Genomic DNA, 22,469 nt, shown 5'->3' on the forward strand with positions numbered 1-22,469 from the left:
CACCATATGATGCAGCAACTCTATTCCTAGGTAAATACCCAAGATAATTGAAAACATGTTGCCTGGAATTAGTCAACTACAATGCCTGAAGGAACAAGCCTTAAGACTGCCTCTCTTCTACAACTAACTAGTTTGGGCAGTTTCTAAAACCACTCTGAAGTTCAATAATTTGTCAAAATGACTCATAGAACTTACTGAAAGCTATTATAATCATGATTACAATTTGTTATAGAAAACGATTTACTACAGTTTATCATGTAAAGGTTATTATGCTTTATTACAGATTAAAATCAGGCAAAGGAAGAAATTCAGAGCAGAGCGGGGTTGGGGGGGTGGGGGGCGCTTCCAAACACAAAGCCTCCAATGGTCCTTTCCCATGAAGTCAGAATGCATTACCCTCCTGGCATCAATCTGTGATAATGCACACAGAATATTAATAACCAGGGAAGTTCACCCCAGCTTCAGTGTCCAGAGTTTTAACTGGAGATGCATTACATACGCATGACAGAGTGACTAATTGCCCAGGTGGTTGAACTCAGTCTCCAGGTCAACTAATACCATTGGGACTCAAAGCTCCTACCTTAAATGACACCAGACTGTCTCTAGTGTAGACAGTCCCTACCCTAAAACTGTTTATGTAACCAGTCTCCCAACTTCCCCACCCCCCGACTCAAGCACACTAAAATAAAAATAATCCTATCAGGTATAATATAGATTACCTCCCAGAAGCTGAAGACAAAGGTCAAACTTCTGTTTGGGCAAGGCCAAATTCTTTAATACACATGTTCATGGAAAAGCTTATATACAAATGCTTATAGCACCATTACAGCCAAAAGCTGGAAATCATGCAAACATCACCAACTGCTGAACCTATAATATATTAAGGTATATATATATATATATACCTTAATATATTATATATATATATATATCTACCTCGATATATATGGATGTATAGATATATCCATTCAATGGAATATTGTGCAGCCATTAAAAAGAATGAAATACTGATATATGCTAAAACATGGATGAAACATGAAAACAAATATCAAATGAAGCAAGCCAGATACAAAGGCCACATGTTATATGATTTCATTTACATGTAATGTCCCAAAAGGTAGGTTCATAGAGACAGAAGGAAGATTAATGGCTGCCAGTGTATGGGCAAAAAGGGGAACTGAGAAGAACAAGGATTCTTTTGGGAGTGATGGAAATATTCCAGAATAATATAATAGTTGGACAACATTGTAAATGAATTAAACCACTAAACTGTACACTTTAAAGTGGAGAAAATGGTTAATTTTATCTCAGTTTTTAAAAACCTATATTAGCACCCTTCTCTCAAAGAGCACACAATCTAATGTTTATAATATAATAACAAAAGAAAAAAGAGATCACTCACCCTTGTAACTAAAATACAGAACAGACTGAAAGCATTAAAATTTGCTAAGAGGGTCCAACATGGCAACATAAGACTCTGAACTCACCTCCTCCCACATGCTAAATCTAGGCCTATATAGAGACAATTCCTCTGGAAGAAGACAGGGCTGATTACACAGCTTCTACACAACAAATGGTAAAGGGACCAATAGGAAAAAGTAGGAGAAATATGGATAAAACAGGAACCCCAGTCCTGACTAGGTGACCTAGAGGAGAGAAGGGTATTGATGAGAGGCCAGCACACTGACTCACCTGCTCTCAGGCATAGCAGTTTAAAAGGCAAATAGACTGTAAATGAAGGAAATACATTTACTCACACTAGAGCATTGAATAAATAGGTATAAAACCACTGGAACTCTCACTGGGGTTAAGAGGCATTTTTACATTCTACATCCACCTTCATTCCATAAACAAGACCAGGGTCCAGGTACTCTACCAACTTGCTAGGGCCACCCCAGCACACTCTAGACCTCTGGCCCACACCAGCTCCAGCTATCCCTCAAAGACAGCCCCCACACAGTACACAGGTCCCTAGCCATGTCAGCCCTAGCTCCAGCCATCCTGCCAAGTCAGCCCTGACATAACACCCTCCAGAACCCAATGGGCCTATGCCAAATCCAGCCATTCCACAAAGGCAGCCCAGCATAGCACATCCACATAAGACATACCCAGCCTACACCCACTCCAGCTCCACCATTTCCACAGAGGTAGCCACAGCACATGTCCCAGGACCTCCAAGCCATGCCCACTCCAGCTCTAGCCAGCCTGCCAAAGTCATCAGGCACACTGCCTACACAGCAGGCAGTCCTACACAAGGCCACTCCTTCAATACCAAGAAAGTTAGCTCTTTTAGCTAATTCATACAAACACACACAGAAAGTCAAACAAAATGAGACAGAGAAATACATTCCAAACACCAGAAAAAAAGAAAAACCTAAAGAAAAGAAGATAAGTAATTTACCTGATAAAGAGTTCAAAGTAATGGTCATAAAGATGCTCACCAAATACAGGAGAAAAATGGAAGAACACAGTGAGAACTTCAACAAAGAGAAAGAAAATATTAAAAAAGAACCAATCAGAGCTGAGGAATAACTGAAATGAAAAATACACTAAAAAGAACCAAAAGCAAATTACATAAGAGAGAAGGATGAATCAGCAATGTGGAAGAGAGAACAGTTGAAATTATACAATGAGAACGGCAAAGAAGGTTTTTTTAAGGAGGATAGTTTTAAGGGCCCTCTGGAACAACAAGCATACAACATTCTCATTATATGGGTCCCAGAAGGAAAAGAGAGAGGAAAACTGCCAGAAAATTTGAAGAAATAATGCCTGAAAACTTCCCTAACTTGGGAAAGGAAATACATACCAAATGCAGAAAGCATAAAGAGCCCCTAATAAAATGGGCCCAAAGAGCTCCAACAAGACATATTATAAATAATAAAATAGCAAAAGTTAATGAGAGAATGTTGAAAGCAGCAATAAAAAAACCAATAGTAATAAATGAGGAAAACTACATAAGATGATCAGCTCATTTTTTACTTTAGAGAGAGAAAGAGAGAGAGAGCACACACATAAGCTGGGGAGAGGGACTGAGAGAAAGAGAGAATCTCAAGCAGGCTCCATGCTCTGTACAGAGCCTGATGCAGGGCTAGATCCCATGGCCCTGGGATCACAACCTGAGCAAAAATCAAGAATCAGACACTACACTAAACCAAATGAACCACCCAGGCACCCTGATCAGCTCATTTTTCAGCAAAAACTTTGCAAGCCAGAGGGAGTACCAGGATATATTTAAAGTGCTGAAAAGGTAAAACTTACAACCAAAAATACCCAGCAAGGCTGTCATTCAGAATTGAAAGAGAGATAAAGGGTTTCCCAGACAAGCAAAAACTAAAGGAATTCATCCTAAACCAGCCTTACAAGAAATGTTAAAAGATCTTCTTCAAGCAGAAAATAAAGTACCATGACTAAAAATAGGGAAATATATGAAAGAAAAAAATCTCACTCATAAAGGCAAAAACTATAGTAAAGGCAGCAGTAGATGAACCAATTAAAAAGCTAGTATTAGGGTAAAGACAAAAAAAGTAAACTTGGGCACCTGGGTGGCTAAGTCAATTAAGCATCCGATTAAGCATCTGATTTTGGCTCAGGTCATGATCTCACAGTTCGTGAGTTTGAGCCCTGCATAGAGCTCTCTGCTGTCAGTGCAAACCCTGCTTCAGATCCTCTTTCTCCCTCTCTCTCTGCCCCTCCCCAACTTGCACATGAGCATGTATGCACACATACTCTCCTTCTCTCAAAAATAAACATTTTTTAAAAACTTAAACTCAACTATAGCTACAATAAGTAGTTAAGGGATACAAAATTTAAAAAGATGTAAAATATGATGTCAAAAACAGAAACAACAGATATACAAAACATAAAGACAAAAGAACCCAAACATAACTCTAAAGAAAACCATAAAATCACAAGGGAAGAGACCAAAGGAAGGACAAAGAAACATAGAAGAACTACAAAAACAACCAAAAAACAATTAAGATGTCAGTAAGTACATACCAATCAATAATTACTTTAAATAAAATGGACTAAAATGTTCCAGTCAAAAGACATAGGGAAGCTTAATGGCTAAAAAAATAAGATCCATCTATATGCTGTCTGGAAGAAACTCACTTCACATCTAAAGTCACATATAGACTAAAAACATAAAGTGATGGAAAAAGGTACTCCATGCAAATAAAAACAAAATGAAGGCTGAAGTACCAATACGCATATCAGACAAAATAAACTTTACAACAAAAGATAAAGAAGAGCATTACATAATGACAAAGGAGCCAATCCAAGAAGATGATACAACAGTTACAAATATTTATGAGCCCAACATAGTAGCATCTAAATATTTAAAGCAAGTATTAAAAGACCTAAAGGAAGAAATTGACGTTAATACAATAATAATAGGGGATTTCAATACCCCACTTACATCAATGGATACATCATCCAGATAGAAAATCAATAAGGAAATATTGCCCTTAAACAACACACTACACCAGATGGATGTCATAAATATATACAGCACAATTCACCCCAAAACTGCAGAATGCACATTTTTTTTTAATGGCACATGGAACATTCTTTAGGACAGATCATGTGGTAGGCCACAAAACAAGTCTCAATAAGTTTAAAAAGACATGGAGCATCTTTTCCAACCACAATAGTATGAAACTAGAAATCATTTATAAGACGAAAACTAAAAAAAAACCATAAACATGTGGAGACTAAAAACTGTTACTGAACAACCAATGAGTAAACAAAGAAATCAAAGAGGAAATCAAAAAATACTTTGAGACAAATGAAAATAGAAACACACAGGGTGCCTGGGTGGCTTAGTTAAGTGTCCGACTCTTGATTTCAGCTCAGGTCATGATCTCAGGGTCATAGAATTGAGCCCGTCTGCTTAAGATTCTCTTTCTCTCCCTCTGCCCCCCCCACTTGCATTCTCTCTCCAAAATTAAAAAAAGAAATAGAAAAGAAAAGAAAAGAAGAGAAGAGAAAAGAAAAGAGGAAAGGAAAGGAAAAGAAAAGAAAATGGAAACACTTTTCCGTCTTTTTGCAACTTTCCAAAATTGCAGCAAAAGCAGTTCTAAGAGAGACGTTCATAGTGATACAAACCTACCTAAGGAAACAAGAAAAATCCCTGAGGTTTGGCTGTAGGGTACTTGGGTGTTTGGGAAGGAAGAATTTTTAAGTTTACAGGTCTAATAATTAGGAAACCAAATTACTATACTTATTGATAACTGAGAATTCTGTAATTTGGAGTAAACATGTACTAAAACGAAAAGGGGCTTTCAGTTGAGGCTAGGGAGAATAAACTGTTTTCCCAAAAGGACACTGTGACAGCTGTGTGTCAGACCTCTTGAAGCTGGCATGTGGGGGCATAAATGAGGGTTCTTGCTTTCCAGAAAGGAAGGGAAGTTGTGGATAGTCTGTATGGTTGGCCTGCTGGGTAGTGACACTCAGGCTGGTCCCAGGCCACGAGCAACAGCTGACATGAGATGTAGAAAGAAGGAGCAATAAAGCAGCTTGTAGCAGAAAAAAGAAAAAGAAGAAAGAAGAAAAATCCCAAATAAACAATATAACCTAAACTAGAAAAATAAGAACAAAGCCTAAAGTTAGTAGAAAAAAGGAAATAACAAAGTTTAGAGTGGAAATTAAAAAAAAAAAAAAAGATTATAGTGGCATAACTGAAATAGAAACTAAAAAAGAAGAAGAAGAAGAAGAAGAAGAAGAAGAAGAAGAAGAAGAAGAAGAAGAAGAGCAGGAGGAGGAGGAGGAGGAGGAGGAGGAGGAGGAAGAAATCAATGAAACTAAAATCTAGTTCTTTAAAAAGTTAAAATTGAAAAACCCTAGTCAGACTCATCAAGAAAAAAGAAAGGGCTCACATGAATAAAATCAAAAATGAAAGAGAAGTTACAACTGAAACCACAGAAATACGTAGGAGACTATGTATCACAGAAGAGTACTAAAAAGAATTATGTGCCAACAAAATGGAAAACATTGAAGAAATGCATAAGTTCCTGGAAACACACAACCTTACAAGACTGAATCACAGAGAAATAGAACATCTGAATATACCAATTACAAGTAATGAAATTGGATCAGTAATTTAAAAATTCCCAGAAAACAAAAGTCCAAGACCAGATTGCTTCATATATGATATCTACTAAACATTTAAAGAGGAGTTAGTAACTATTCTTCTCAAATTATTCCAAAAAATTGAAGAGGAAGAAATTCTTCTAAACTCATTTTACAAGGCCAGCAGAACCCCAACACCAGAATCAGACAAAGATACCACTAAAAAAGAAAATTACAGGCCAATATCCCCAATAAACACAGATGCAAAAATCCTCTTCGAAATATTAGTAAATCAAAATCAACATGTTAAAAGGATCATACACAATGACCCAGTGGAATTTACCAATATAATGTACAAAATTAAAGATAAAATATGATCACCTCAATAGATGCAAAAAAAGCATTGACATATACAACATCCATTTATGATAAAAACCCTAAAAAAGTGGATACAGAAAGAACACACCAAGTATAATAAAGGCCATATGTGATAAACCCTCAGCTAAAATCATACTGAGTGGTGAAAAGCTGAAAGCATTTCCTCCAAGATTAGGAGCAAGACAAGGATACCCATTCTCACCACTTATTCAGCATAGTACTGGAAATCCTAGCCACATCAATTAGGTAAGAAAAAAAAAAAATTAAAGGCATCCAAATTGAAAAAGAATAAGTAGAACTATCACTACTTGCAAATGACATAATAATCATCTATAGAAAACCATAAGGCTCCACTGAAAAACTATTAAAACTAAAAAAATAATTCAGGAAAATCTCACAATACCAAATGAACATACAGAAATCTAACCCATTTCATTTATGTACACTAATAATGAGCTATCAGAAAGAGAAGTTAAGAAAACAATCCCATTTACAATTGCACCAAAAAGAATAAAATACCTAGGAAAAAATTTAACCAAAGAAGTGAAAGACCTGTATTCTTGAAAAGTGTAAGACATAGATGGAAAAAACTGAAGACAAGACAAATAAATGGAAATATACACTGTGCTCATGGACTCGAAGAATTAGTATCGTGAGAATGTCCACACTACACAAAGCAATCTACAGATTTAACACAACCCCTATCAAAATAGCAATGGCATTTTTAACAACTAGAACAAAGAATCCTAAAATTTGTATGGAACTACAAAAGCCCTAAATAGCAAAAGTGGTCTTAAGAACAAAGCAGGAAGATCGTGCTGATTTCAAAGTATATTAAATGTACGATAATGGTACAAAGAAACACACATACATCAACAAAACAGAATAGAGAGCCCAAAAATGAGCCCATACATGTACAATCACCATTTAGCAACTACCTTAAAAAAATAAGTGATTTGGGCAAGACTCATCAATGGATGCTGTATTACTTTTTTATTGCTACTTTCAAAAATGTCAATTGCCAGGATGCCTGGATAGCTCACTTGGGTTAAGCATCAAACTTCAGCTCAGGTCATGGTCTCACGGTTCATGAGCTCCAGTCTCAAATCAGGCTCTGTGCTGACAGCTCAGAGCCTGGAGCCTGCTTCAGATTCTGTGTCTCCCTCTCTTTCGGTCTCTCCCCTGCTCATGCTCTGTCTCTCTCTCAAAAATAAACATAAAAAATTAAAAAAAATTTTAAATGTCAATTTCCTGAAACACCTGAGAAAAGTTCCTGAGAAAAGACTCAGGAACTTCCAAATTAAAGGATACTAAAGAGACATGACAACTGAATATAAGGCATGATTCAGGATTTTATTTTGCCAAAAATTTCCGGGATAACTTATAACCTGAATAAGGTCTATATATGAGATACTAGTGCTATATCAATAACAGTACTATATCAATGTTAATTACCTATTTTGACAATTGCATTATGATTACATGTGAGAATTTCTTTGTTTTTAGGAAATATAGAATGAAATATTTCAGAGTAACTTTTTCTCTTAAATAATTTATTTTCAAATGGCTTAGAAAAAATTATGTATAGATATCTACATACAAACACACACATAGAGGATACAAGAATACTCTGTATGATTCTTGCAACTTTAAGAGAAAAATATCCCAGCTCATAAACAAAAAACAACAAGAAAACTGGAGATAATTGTGAAGATAAAGAAATTTCACATGAAGTTGAAGTCAAGGTAATAGGAAGTGTTCAAGTCTAGACCTGAACATTCAGAGGAAATATAACTGAAGATATTCACTATTATAAGAGAGGAAAACTTAAAGTTTTAAAAAAAAACTATTAAAAGGAAATGTCCTCGAGGCACCTGGGTGGCTCAGTCCATTAAGCAGACTCTTCAGTTTGGCTCAGGTGGTGCCTTACAGTTTGTGAGATGGAGCTCTGCACTGGGCTCTGTGCTGACAGCATGGAGCCTGCTCGGGATTCTCTCTCTTTGTCTCTCTCTCTGCTCCTCCCCCCGCTCAAAATAAATAAAAAAAAGAAAAAGGAGAGGCGCTTGGCTGGCTCAGTCGGTTACACGTTCAACTTCGGCTCAGGTCATGATCTCGTGGTCTGTGAGTTCAAGCCCTTCATGGGGACCTGTGCTGACCACTCAGAGCTTGGAGCCTACTTCAGATTCTGTCTCCCTCTCTCTCTGCCCCTCCCCCAATCTCTGCCCCTCCCCCTCCCTCTCTCAAAAATAAACATTAAAAAAAAAAAGGAAATGTCCTCTTAGTAATTAAACTGATTACTCTAAGAGATGACATACAAAAAAGCTGACAAAGTAAAAAAGTTAAAGATAGGGTAGACAAATTCATTCATAGCAGCTACTGAGGAAAACTATACAAGCATACCTCAGAGATACTGCAGGTTCAATTCCAGACCACCACAACAAAGCTAATATCACTTTAAAAAAGTGAGTCAAGGGGCGCCTGGGTGGCGCCGTCGGTTAAGCGTCCGACTTCAGCCAGGTCACGATCTCGCGCTCCGTGAGTTCGAGCCCCGCGTCAGGCTCCGGGCTGATGGCTCGGAGTCTGGAGCCTGTTTCCGATTCTGTGTCTCCCTCTCACTCTGCCCCTCCCCCGTTCATGCTCTGTCTCTCTCTGTCCCAAAAATAAATAAACATTGAAAAAAAAAAAAAAATTTAAAAAAGTGAGTCAAATTAATTTTGGGTTATGCTTATACTACACTCATCAACTAAGTATGCAACAGCAATATTTCTTAAAAAACAACATACATATTTCATTGCTAAAAAACGTAACCATCATCTGAGTTTTCAGTGAGTTAATCACTGATCACAGATCACCATAACAAATATAATGAAGAAGTCTGAGATATGGCAAAATGTGACAGAGAGACACAAAATGAGCAAATACTATTGGAAAAATGATGCCAAAGACTTGCTGAATGCAGGGTTGCCAAAAACCTTCAATTTAAAAAAAAAAAAAAAGGCAATAACTGCAAAGCACAACAAAGTGAAGCACAATAAAACAAGGTATGCCCATATTTTGGTACATATTTCCAAAGTTAAAAATTTGATATCAAAGAAGGCAAAAATGTTGCCATTTGGTGTTATAGAAATATCCCTGAACTGGTTCAGTCAGTAACCTCAGTCATTAATAAGTATATCACTTGTGACACTTTTATTTTACCTATACATAGTTCTAATCCAAGAGAATTACCTATTTAGGGAAATTAAAAATTTAAGTGAAAAGGGGCACTTGGGTGGCTCAGTTGGTTAAGCATCTGACTCTTGATTTTGGCTCAAGCCCTGAGTTGAGCCACCACACTGGGCCTGGAGCCTGCATAAGATTCTCTCTCTCCCTCTCCCTCTCCCTCTGTCCCTCCCAGGCTCACATGTGCCCTCTAAACAAATACATACAAACATATGTACATAGACACATAAATATTTTTAAAAATAAACAAAATTTAAATGAAAATATTTTAGTAGTTTCAGACAAACTTTATCTCAAAATAATGCTTTTGGCATATGTAACTAGAATTTACAAAGGACAATATCTTTTAGAAACCACATCTAATAGGTAATTTATTTATTCTTACCTGTTACTCCTTTTAACTGATTTGTTCTGCCATGGTGGATCTATCACAATTACATCATATGTTTTCCTACCTGAAAACAAACACACAATGTATTTCAGAAAATACCTTCCATAGATGATCACTTTAAAAACTAAAGTGCAATGGGGCGCCTGGGTGGCTCAGTCAGTTAAGTGTCTGACTTCAGCTCAGGTCATGATCTCACGTTCTGTGAGTTTGAGCCACCCCGCGTCAGGCTCTGTGCTGACAGTTTGGAGCCTGGAACGTGCTTCAGATCCTGTGTCTCCCTCTCTCTCTGCCCCTCCCCCACTCACACTCTGTGTGTGTCTCTCTCAAAAATAAACATTAAAAAATAAATAAATAAATATTAAAAGTGCATTTACTACAGATACAAATATAATGGAATGCAACAAAAGGATTTGTAGCATTTATTCAAATAGAATAATTTAACCTAGAAAAATTAAATGTCCCTTATAATTTAGTACAACTAGAATTTTAACATAATTTCACCTATTGCTATTTATTCAAAGACTACCTGAAAATAACTACAGCTCACTTAGCTAGATACCAATCATGTGTAAATGCCCTATAAATCTTTGCAGCCATGTTAATATGGTCCTTTCAAATGTAGGAGGGGTTAGTTTTTTGGGGTTTTTTGGGTTTTTTGCTTTACTTTTTTTAAACTTTCTTTTGAAATAATTTATCTTAAACCTGATATGCCCACCATAATATAACTTCCCCAATTGTCTATAATTGCCTTTTTCTGGCCCAGGATCCAAACCAGGATCACACATTGCATCTAGTTGCCATGTGTCCTCAATCTCTTCCACTCCGGAAAAGTTCTTTTTTTGTCATTTATTACCGACACTTTGAAGGCTACTGGCCAGTTATCTTATAGAATGTCTCCTAATTTGGGTTTGGTACTTCCTCATGATTAAATTTAGTTATTAATTTTTGGCAAGAGTATTACCAAAGTAATCAGGAAATAAGAGATGTCAAAATGTCTCATTATTGGTGATACTAACTCTAATCACTTGGTTAAAGTGCTGTCTACCAAGTTTCTCCAGTTTTCCCTTTGTAATTAATAAATATCATGTAAGGAGATATTTTCAGACCATGCAAATATCCCATGTCTCATCTTTTCACCTACCACTTTGACATCCAATTACTATGGTGTTTGCCAGATAGAAACTTTCTAGTTCTATCAGTCTACCCACATTTATTAATTGGAATTTTACTGTAAGGAAGAGCTGTCCTTTTATAAACATAGCTTTTATAAACATAGCTATATTTTGGTAAATCTAGAATTTCATACATAATCAAAACAGTGCAAATTAAAATGAGGAAGTAACAGTTTTCAAACTATTAGAGTGACAAATATCAAAAAGAATGGAAAACAGCATTCAAAATAGCATAATTTCCCATTAATTTATTATCCTGTCATCTACCCTGAAGAATCTGACATGAATAACCACTCGTATGTAACATGGCTTGATAGCAATTAAAAGAAGCTTTTCCTTAATGAACTATGTCAATTAATACCTTAAAATGTTGCTATTAAATGCCCAAATAACAATAAATAGCAAATTTAAATATTTCTTTCCTACCTCATCTCTTAGATTATAATAGTAACAATTTATTAAATACATATAAGTCCCTGACATAAGCAATTGATGCATATTAATTCACTTAATCCTCAAAATGACTTTCAGAAGTAGGTTATTATCATATCCATTTTATAAACGAGGAAACCAAGGCTCTTTTTATTAGCCCAAAGACTAACAGTTAAGCTTCAGAATCTAAATCCAAATTCAGCTGTGGACTTCAATCTTTAAATTGTGTTAACATTATACAGGAAAATATTTCAAGAAATTTTAGATAATAAATGTGAACATTAGCTTAATATGTAACCTAAAAGGTTATGGTGTAAATATTCATATCTGAAGTGTTTCTAATTTGCTATAAAGAAAAGTTAAATAAAATTGTTTAGGGGTGCCTAGGTGGCTCAGTTGGTTAAGCATCTGACTTCAGCTCTGGTCATGATCTCATGGTTTGTAGGTTCAAGCCCACGTTGGTCTCTGTGCTCACAGCTCAGAGCCTGGAGCCTGCTTTGGATTCTGTGTCTCCCTCTCTCTGTGACCCTCTCCTACCCACACTCTCTCCCCAAAAAAAAATTTTTAATTTTTTTTTTAAATTTTAAATAAAATTGTTTGGCCAAAACCAAATGTATCCTGAATTCCAAAGTACAGAGCAGCAACTGTGTTTGCTCTCATGGGGACTAATTACTTTTTGATGTTTTGTTCACAATTCTTATTTTTTTATTTTTTTTTTAATTTTTTAAACCCAAACTCAGCACTTTTAAAATTTTTAAACAAAAATTACACAGAGAAAATGAAGTGTTTACCCTATCCTCATAAAATGTTGACCCTCATTCAGCATTCAGACTAGCTCTTGACTTTTAATGCCACAGAAAAATTGTATTTTTCTAATAGCATAATTACTTACAGTTCAGAAGTGGATGCATGCAAGAAATGTCAGACAAAAGAAAACTGCTTTTTGGTGGCACCAGGTATTTCTGTCCCATTAACGTAATGATTTTTGTAGAGCTAGAGTTGTTTTCAACAATCCGTGAAAATAAATCCTGTTCTGTAACAGACATATCCTCTTCCGTCAATTGTAATGCCTGCAGTTCCATTTCATTCAGAGAAGGCAAATGCTTTGCCATTGCACATAATTCTGACAAATTGCAGGTATCAAGTGGTAAAGTAATGGGCTCACTACACTTGTTCCATTTTTCAGAAAGTGGATGAAGAAAGCCACTTTTGAGGCCTTCTTGGATTAACTCCGAAGAGCCATCCAAAATCAGTCCCCTGATCTGTAAGAAAAATTTGTTACAGTATATTAAAAAGTCATTAACATTAAAACAATTACCTAAATAATGAAATTCCTACTATGTTTTGAGTATTTGAACTTATGGATGAAATCAGTATTTTTAAAGCTTACACTAAAATAATTTTAACATACAATGTAAAAATAAAACTATGTGAGTATACCTTTGAAGTACTGTTTCTTAAATGTGGAATGAAACAAACCTCATAAATTCACTTACAGTTAAATAACTAAATAATGCACATTAAAAAAACACATTCTTAAAAATGTATTAAAACGAAGGGTGCCTGGGGCGCCTGGGTGGCGCAGTCGGTTAAGCGGCCGACTTCAGCCAGGTCACAATCTCGCGCTCCGTGAGTTCGAGCCCCGCGTCGGGCTCTGGGCTGATGGCTCAGAGCCTGGAGCCTGTTTCCGATTCTGTGTCTCCCTCTCTCTCTGCCCCTCCCCCGTTCATGCTCTGTCTCTCTCTGTCCCAAAAATAAATAAACGTTGAAAAAAAAAAAATTTAAAAAAAAAAAAAAAAAAACAAAAAACGAAGGGTGCCTGGGTGGCTCAGTCAAGCATCCAACTCTTGATTTCAGCTCAGGTCATGACCTCAGGTTCATGGGATTGAGCCCCAGGTTGGGCTCTGGCTGACATAGAGCCGATCAAAATTATCTCTATTCCTCTGCCCTTCCCTACTCACCGCCCCCCCCCCCTAAAAAAAAAAAAAAAAAAGAAAAAGGTATTAAGATGAATTTGAAAAAAAACAAAACAAGGGTGAATTTGATAACATGCATGTTTCCAAAAGAAAGCAGAATTTCTAATCTGTAAAGCAAACTAAGTTTAAATCACATATAATATTGTTTCTTTAGTGATCCACTTTTAAAATAAACATACCTTTTAACTCTAATATAGTATTTAAATTGTAAAGAAAAAACCAACTGTTGGGGCACCTGGGTGGCTCAGTCGGTTCAGTGTCCGACTTCAGCTCAGGTCATGATCTCGCAGTTTCTGAGTTCAAGGCCCACATTGAGCTCTGTGCTGACAGCTTGGAGCCTGGAGCCTGCTTTGGATTCTGTGTCTCCTTCTCTCTCTGCCCCTCCCCCCAAGCACACTCTGTCTCTCTCTCTCAAGAAATAAACATTAAAAAAATTTTTTTAATAAAAAAAAAAGAAACTGTTAAATGAACATAAAAACACAGTTCTGCGAAAATATAACTACAATAATTATAAAATTGAAATCTAAGTTCCACTTCTGGACAAGATGGAGTACCAGAAGTCAGATTTCACTTTTCATCTGAAATTACTTTTTACAAATGTATAAAATGTGTAATTTATTAAAAAGGCTTTCAGACCTTAGATGGATGTCAAGTAATGAAGAACAGTGGTCCCTAAAAAAAAGGAGAAACAAAATGATTTCTCCAGCTTACTACCTTGAGAGTTTCCAGGCAGCAGCACAGAGAAGGAGACCCATTCAGAGTCCATGAGTTGACTTGGGAAGATGGGGCTGGAAAGGTCTGGAAAGGTCAAAGCAGCTAGAATTTGCCAGGCAGGATACCAAAGAGGAGACTACACAGAGAGTTCTTATAAGCTGCAGAAGGGTCCACTTAAGTCTACCCAAGGCCAGGGAAAGAAATAGATGTGAAATGATCATAGGGAACAATACACAGAGCTCATAGAGAGCTGGGAACAATGCTCCCAACAGCCAGAATGGAAAATCTCCTAATTCACAAAGCAACAGGTAGACTACTCAAAAGGGTATTGCCTCAATGTTGGGGAGAAAAATAGCTCTAAAATAAAGGCTGCTCTGGTTCTAACTAAAAAAGCTTAGAGCAAGCTTCAAAACTTTGTTTAAGAAAATCACAGGGGGCCAAGATGGCGGAACAGCCTGGAAGTTTTTTTGGGGCCTCTCATCCCTGAAATGCAGCCAGATCAACACTAAACCATACTGTACACCTAGAAAACTGATGTGAGGGTTAACACAACAATCTGAACAACCTGAACCACAGAACTCGGCACGTACATAGCATGGAGAGGTGAACTGGGGGAGAGAGAAACAGCGGAGGGTAGGGAGCTGTTTTTGCTTGTGGAGAGAGGATAGAGACAGGGGGAGAGCACAGGAAAGCATCCACCAACCCCCAAAAGCAGCTGGAGAGAAAAGAAAGAGTACACAAGGGACTGAAAAAAACAAATGGATGAGGCAGAACAGAGAATCAGCGAGGACAAACATACAGAGAATAATGAAGCAGGAAAAAAAAGGGAGATTAAGGCAAAAGACCATGATTTAAGAATTAGAGAAATTAGTCACTCATTAAAAAAGGAACAACATCAGAATCATAGGGGTCACAGAATCATAGGGGTAGAAGGGTTATATGAGCAAATCATAGCAGAAAACTTTCCTAACCTGGGGAAAGACACAGACATCAAAATCCAGGAAGCACAGAGGACCCCCTTTAGATTCAACAAAAACTGACCATCAACAAGGCATATCATAGTCAAATTGACAAAATACTCAGGCAAGGAGGAAATCATGAGAGCAGCAAGGGAAAAAAGTCCTAAACCTACATGGGAAGACAGATGAGGTTTGCAGCAGACCTATCCACAAAAATTTGGCAGGCCAGAAAGGAGTGGCAGGATATATTCAATGTGCTGAATCAGAAAAATATGCAGCCAAGAATTCTTTATCCAGCAAGGATGTCATTCAAAACAGAAGGAGAGATAAAGTTTCCCAGACAAACAAAAATTAAAGGAGTTCCTGACCACTAAACCAGCCCTGCAAGAAATTTTAAGGGGGACTCTCTGAGGGGAGAAAAGACCAAAAAAACAAAACAAAAACAAAACAAAACAAAACAAAACAAAAGCAGCAATGACTAGAAAGGACCAGAGAACACTATCAGAAACTCCAACTCTACAGGCAACATAATGGGTATAAATTCCTATCTTTCATTACTCACTCTAAACGCTCCCATCAAAAGACATAGGGTAATAGAATAAAATCCATCTATATGCTGTTTACAAGAGACCCACTGTAGACCTAAAGACACCTTCAGATCGAAAGTAAGGGGATGGAGAACCATCTATCATGCTAATGGTCAAAAAACGAAAGCCAGAGTAGCCATACTTATATCCGACAATCTAGACATTAAAATAAAGACTGTATCAAGAGATGCAGAAGGGCATTATATCACAATTAAGGGGTCTATCCACCAAGAAGATCTAACAATTGTAAACATTTAAGCTGCAAATGTGGTGGCACCCAAATATATAAATCAATTAATCACAAACATAAAGAAACTCATTGATAATAATACCATAATACTAGGTGACTTCAACACCCCATTCACAGCTATGGACACATAACCTAAACAGAAAATCAACAAGGAAACAATGGCTTTGAATGAAATACTAGACCAGATGGACTTAAAAGATATATTCAGAACATTCATCCTAAAGCAGCAGAATATACGTTCTTCTCCAGTGCACATGGAACATTCTCCAGAATAGATCACATACTGGGACACATATCAGCCCTAAGTAAGTACAAAAAGATGGAGATCATACCATGCATATTTTCAGACCACAATGCTATTAAACTCTAAATCAACCACAAGAAAAAATTTGGAAAGGTAACAAACATGTGGAGACTCAAGAACATCCTACTAAAGAATGAATGGGCTAACCAAGAAGTTAAAGAGGAAATTAAAAAGTACATGGAAGCTAATGAAAATTATAATACCACAGCCAAAAACTTCTGGAATGCAGCAAAGGTGGTCATAAGAAGGAAGTATACAGCAATCCAGGCCTTCCTAAAGAAGGAAGGTCTCAGATACACAACCTAACCTTACACCTTAGGGAGCTGGAAAAGAACAGCAAATAAAACCCAAAACCAGCAGAAGACAGGAAATAATAAAGATTAAAGCAGAAATCAATGCTATCAAAACCCACCCCCCCCCAAAAAAAAAAAAAAAAACAGAATAGATCAATGAAACCAGAAGCTGGTTCTGTGAAAGAATTAACAAAATTCATAAACCCCTAGCCAGTTTGATCAAAAAGAAAAAAGATATGGCCCAAAAAAATAAAATCAAGAATGAAAGAGGAGAGATCAAAATCAACACAGAAGAAATACAAACAATAACAAGAGAATATTATGAGCACTTATATGCCAATAAAATGGGCAATCTGGAAGAAATAGACAATTCCTAGAAATATATAAACTATCAAAGCTGAAATAGGAAGAAATAGAAAATTTGAACAGAACCATAACCAGTAAAGAAATTGAATTAGTAATCAAAAATCTCCCAAAAAACAAGAGTCCAGGCCCAGATGGCTTTCCATGGGAATTCTACCCAACATTTAAAGAAGAGTTAACACCTATTCTCTTGAAGCTGTTCCAAAAAACAGAAATGGAAGGAAAACTTCCAAACTCTTTCTATGAAGCCAGCATTACCTTGATTCCAAAGCCAGACAAAGACCCCACTAAAAAGGAGAACTACAGACCACTTTCCCACATGAACATGGATGCAAAAATCCTCAACAAGATACTAGCCAACCGGATACAACAATACATTAAAAGAATTATTCACCACGACCAAGTGGGATTTATACCTAGGATACAGGACTGGTTCAATATCCACAAAGCCATCAATGTGGTACATTACATCAATAAAAGAAAAGAACCACACCATCACCCCAATAGATGCAGAGAAAACATTTGACAAAATCCAGTATCCTTTGTTGATGAAAAACCCTCAAGAAAGTAGGAATAGAAGGATCAAACCTCAAGATCATAAAAGCCATATATGAAAGACCCACTGCTAATATCATCCTCAATGGGGAAAAACTGAGAGCTTAGCCCCTAAGGTCAGGAAGAACACAGGGATGTCCACTCTCACCATTGTTAATTCAACATAGAATTGGAAGTCTTAGCCTCTGCAATCAGACAACACAAAGAAATAAAAGGCATCCAAATCGGCCAGGAGGAGGTCAAACTTTCATTCTTCAAACATAACATGATGCTAAACCCAAAATATTCCATCAAAAACTGCTAGAACTGATTCATGAATACAGCAAAGTTGCAGGATATAAAATCAATGCACAGAAATCGGTTGTGTTCCTATACACACCAATAATGAAGCAACAGAAAGAGAAATCAAGGAATCGATCCCATTTACAATTGCACCAAAAACCATAAAATACCTAGGAATAAATCTAACCAAAGAGGGAAAAATCTATACACTGAAAACTATACAAAGCTTATGAAAGAAATTGAAAAAGACACAAAAAAATGGAAAAAGATTCCATGCTCCTGGATAGGAAGAACAAATATTGTTAAAATGTCAATACTACCCAAAGCAATCTACATATTCAATGCAATCCCTGTCAAAATAACACCAGCATTCCTTAAAGAGCTAGAATAAACAATCCTAAAATTTGTATGTAACCAGAAAAGACCCTGAATAGCCAAAGCAATCCTGAAAAAGAAAACCAAAGCTGGAGGCATCACAATCCCAGACTTCAAGATGTATTACAAAGCTATAATCACCAAGACAGTATGGTACTGGCACAAAAACAGACACTCAAATCAATGGAATGGAATAGAGAACCCAGAAATGGACCCACAAACATATGGCCAACTAATCTTTGACAAAGCAGGAAAGAATATCCAACAGAATAAAGACACTCTCTTCAGCAAATGGTGCTGGGAAAACTGGAGAGCAACATGCAGAAAAATGAACCTGGACCATTTTCTTACACCACACACAAAAACAAACTCAAAATGGATTAAAGACCTAAATGTAAGACAGGAAGCCATCAAAATCCTAGAGGAAAAAGCAGGCAAAAACCTCTTTGACCTTGGCCACAGCAACTTCTTACTCAACATGTCTGCAGAAGCAAGGGAAACAAAAGCAAAAATGAACTATTGGGACTTCATCAAAATAAAAAGCTTCTGCACAGCAAGGAAACAATCAACAAAACTGAAAGGCAACCAATGGAATGGGAGAACATATTTGCAAATGACATATCAGATAAAGGGTTAGGATCCAAAATCTATAAAGAACTCATCAAACTCAACACCCAAGAAACAAATAATCCAGTGAAGAAACGGGCAAAAGACATGAATGGGCAAAAGACTTCTCCAAAGAAGACATCAAGATGGCCAACTGACACATGAAAAAAAATGCTCAACATCACTCGTCATCAGGGAAACACAAATCAAAACCACAATGAGATACCAACTCACACCTATCAGAATGGCTAACATTAACAACTCAACTCAGGCAACAACAGATGTTAGCAAGGATGTGGAGAAAGAGGGTCTTTTTGCACAGCTGGTGGGAATGCAAACTGGTGCAGCCACTCTGGAAAACAGTATGGAGGTTCCTCAAAAAATTATAAATATAACTACCCTATAACCCAGCAATTGCACTACTAGGTATCTATCCAAGGGATACACATGTGCTGTTTTGAAGGAGCACATGCACCCCAATGTTTATAGTAGCACTATCAACAATAGCCAAAGAATGGAAAGAGCCCAAATGTCCATCAATGGATGAATGGATAAAGATGATGTGGTATATATATACAATGGTGTATTACTCAGCAATCCAAAAGAATGAAATCTTGCCGTTTGTAACTACGTGGATGAAACTGAGGATATTATGCTAAGTGAAATTAGTCACTCATAGAAAGACAAGCATCATATGACTTTACTCCTATGAATAATTTAAGATACAAACCAGATGACCATATGGGAAGCGAAATGAAAAAGAATATAAAAAGAAGGAGGGGGACAAGACATAAGAGACTCTTAAATATGGAGAACAAACAGAGGGTTGCTAGAGGGGTTGTGGGAGGGGGCATGGGCTAAATGGGTAACGGGCATTAAGGAATCTGCTCCTGAAATTATTGTTGCACTATACGCTAACTTGGGTGTAAATTAAAAAATAAATAAATTTTTTAAAAAGAGAAAAAAAAAGAAAAAGGAAAATCACAAAAGGATCAGCCAGTTTCAAAGTAACTTTGTCCAAGACAAAGTTCAGGAATATTTATAGGAATATGATGGGGTGCCCAGGTGGCTCAGTCGTTAAGCGTCTGACTTCAGCTCAGGTCATGATCTCTCAGTTCAAGAGTTTGAGCCCCACACTGGGCTCTCTGCTTCAGCACAGAGCCTGCTTCAGATCCTCTGTCTCCCTCTCTCTCTACCCCTACCCTGCTCATGAGCTCTCTTTCTCTCTCTCAATAATAAACATTTTGAAATTTTTTTTTAAAAATGATTATAGGAAAATGAAAATATTTAGTACCCAATAAGCTACAATTGAAACATCTTACAATAAAATTTAAAATTACCAGGTATAGGGGTGCCTGGGTGGCTCAGTCAGTTTAGCATCTGACTCTTGTTTTCAGCTCAGGTTATGATCTCACAACTTGTAAGTTGGGAGTTCCATGTCAGGCTCTGTGCTGGTAGTGAGGAGCCTGCTTGGGATTCTCTGTCTCTTTCTCTTTGCCCCTCCCCCACTCTGTCTCTCTCAAAAAACACAAATGAAAAAAAAAAACTTAAAAAAATTATCAGATATATAAAGAAGGAAAACACAACATAATGTTGGAATAATCACACATAGGAATAATACAGATGATACAAACAGTAGAAATGTATGAATAGATTTACTTGTAGCCCATTTAAAAGATTGAGAACAAGAGCAAAAAAAAAAAAGGATAATAAGGCACTTATCATAACCATATTCATATGTCCTAAAATGTAAAGCAAAAAATGAGAATGTTCAGAGACATAAAAACTACTAAAAAAAAATTGAGCTTCCAGAGAAGAAAACTACAGCATACCACAGAAATATTGTGGGTTGGGTTCTAGACCACCAGAATAAAGCAAGTTATCTTTATAATAAAGGGAATTATTTGAAGGCAAGGGCTGTAAGCTATATTTTGTAAACCGGACATAGTCTATTAAGTGCTCAAGAGCATTATGTCTTTAAAAATAATGTACATATCTTAATTAAAAAACACTTTATTGCTAAAACATGCTAACTATTATCTCAACTTTCAGCAAGTCATATTCTTTTTGCAGACGAAGGGTCTGGCCTCCATGTTGATGGGTGTTGACTCATAAGGGTGGTGGTTGCTAAAGGCTGAAGCAGCTATGGCAATTTCTTAAAATAAGACAACAATGAAGTTTGCCACATCAATGGATTCTTCCTTTCATGGACATCAATTTCTCTGTAGCATGAATGCTGTTTGATAGCATTTCACCCACAGTAGAACTTCTTTCCAAATTGGAGTCAATCCTCTCAAACTCTGCTGCTGCTTTACCAAGTTTATGGAATATTCTAGAGTCTTTGTTGTCACTTCAACAATTCACAGCATCTTTACCAAGAGTAGCTTCCACCTGAAGGAACTACTTTCTTTGCTCATCCTTCAGAAGCACCCCTCATTCATCATAAGCAAACCCTCACCCTTTAAAGTTCTGTTATGAGATTGCAACAACTGGGTCACATCTTCAGGATCCACTTTTAGTTCTCTTGCTATTTCCATCACATCTGCAGTTACTTCCTCCACTGAAGTCTGGAACCCCTCGAAGTCATCTTTTAGAGTTGGAATCAACTTCTTCCAAACTCCCAGTAATGTTGACATTTTGACCTCTTTCCATGAATCACAAATGTTCTTAGAGACATCTAGAATAGTCAATCTTTTCCAGAAGATTTTCCATTGACTTTGTGCCCAGATCCATCAGAGGCATCACTGTCTATGGAAGCAATAACCCTATGAAATGTATTTCTTCAATAATAAGACTTGAAAGTCAAAATTACTCCTTGATCCATAAGCTTCCAAATGGATTTTGTGTTAGCAGGCATGAAAACAACATTCATCTGACTGTACATCTCCATCAGAGCTCTTGGGCAACAAGGTGCATTATTTATAAGCCCTATTTTGAACGGAATCTTTTCTTCCGGTGAGTAAATCTCAAGAGTGGGTTGAAGAGATTCAGTAAGCCATGTTGTAAACAGATGTGCTGTCATCCAGACTTTGTTGCTCCACTTAGAGAGCACATGCAGAGTAAATTTAGCATAATTCTTAAGGGCCCTAGTATTTTCAGAAGGGTAAATGAGCACTGGCTTCAACTTAAAATCACCAGCTACAGTAGTCCCTAAAAAGAGAGTCAGCCTGTCTTTTGCACTGAAAGTCCTAGATGACATTTTCTTCCAATAGAAGGCTGTTTCATCTACATTGAAAATTTGTTTAGTGTAGCCACCTTCAGTAATGACCTTAGCTAGATCTTCTGGATACAGCTTCTACTTCATCACTTGCTATTTCACCATGCACTTTGATGTTACGGAGATGGCTTCTTAAACCTCATGAACCAACTTTTGCTGGCTTCAAACTTTTCTTCTACAGTTTCCTCACCTCTCGGCCTTCATAGAATTGAAGAGAGTTAGGGCCTTGCTCTGGACTAGGATTTGACTTAAGGGAATGTTGTGGCTGGTTTGATCGCCTATCCGTACCACTCAAACTTCCTCTGTATCACCAATAAGGCTGAA

The 22,469-nt window shown here is 36.9% G+C and overlaps 1 protein-coding gene across 3 annotated transcripts in view; it reads right to left on the bottom strand.

Moving 5' to 3' along the window:
- The window catches only part of METTL4 (methyltransferase like 4), a 71,165-nt gene that overhangs the window by 38,401 nt on the left and 10,295 nt on the right, over window positions 1-22,469 (bottom strand). For all 3 annotated transcript variants that reach the window (XM_030336613.1, XM_030336611.1, XM_030336612.1), the window contains exons 4-5: window positions 12,557-12,926; window positions 10,055-10,124 (exon numbers count right to left, since the gene is read on the bottom strand). In XM_030336613.1, coding sequence (XP_030192473.1) covers window positions 10,055-10,124; window positions 12,557-12,926 — 440 coding nt within the window. The remainder of the gene's footprint in view (window positions 1-10,054; window positions 10,125-12,556; window positions 12,927-22,469) is intronic.

This window comes from Lynx canadensis, chromosome D3 (genome assembly GCF_007474595.2).
Source record: "Lynx canadensis isolate LIC74 chromosome D3, mLynCan4.pri.v2, whole genome shotgun sequence".
Lineage (NCBI taxonomy): Eukaryota > Metazoa > Chordata > Mammalia > Carnivora > Felidae > Lynx > Lynx canadensis.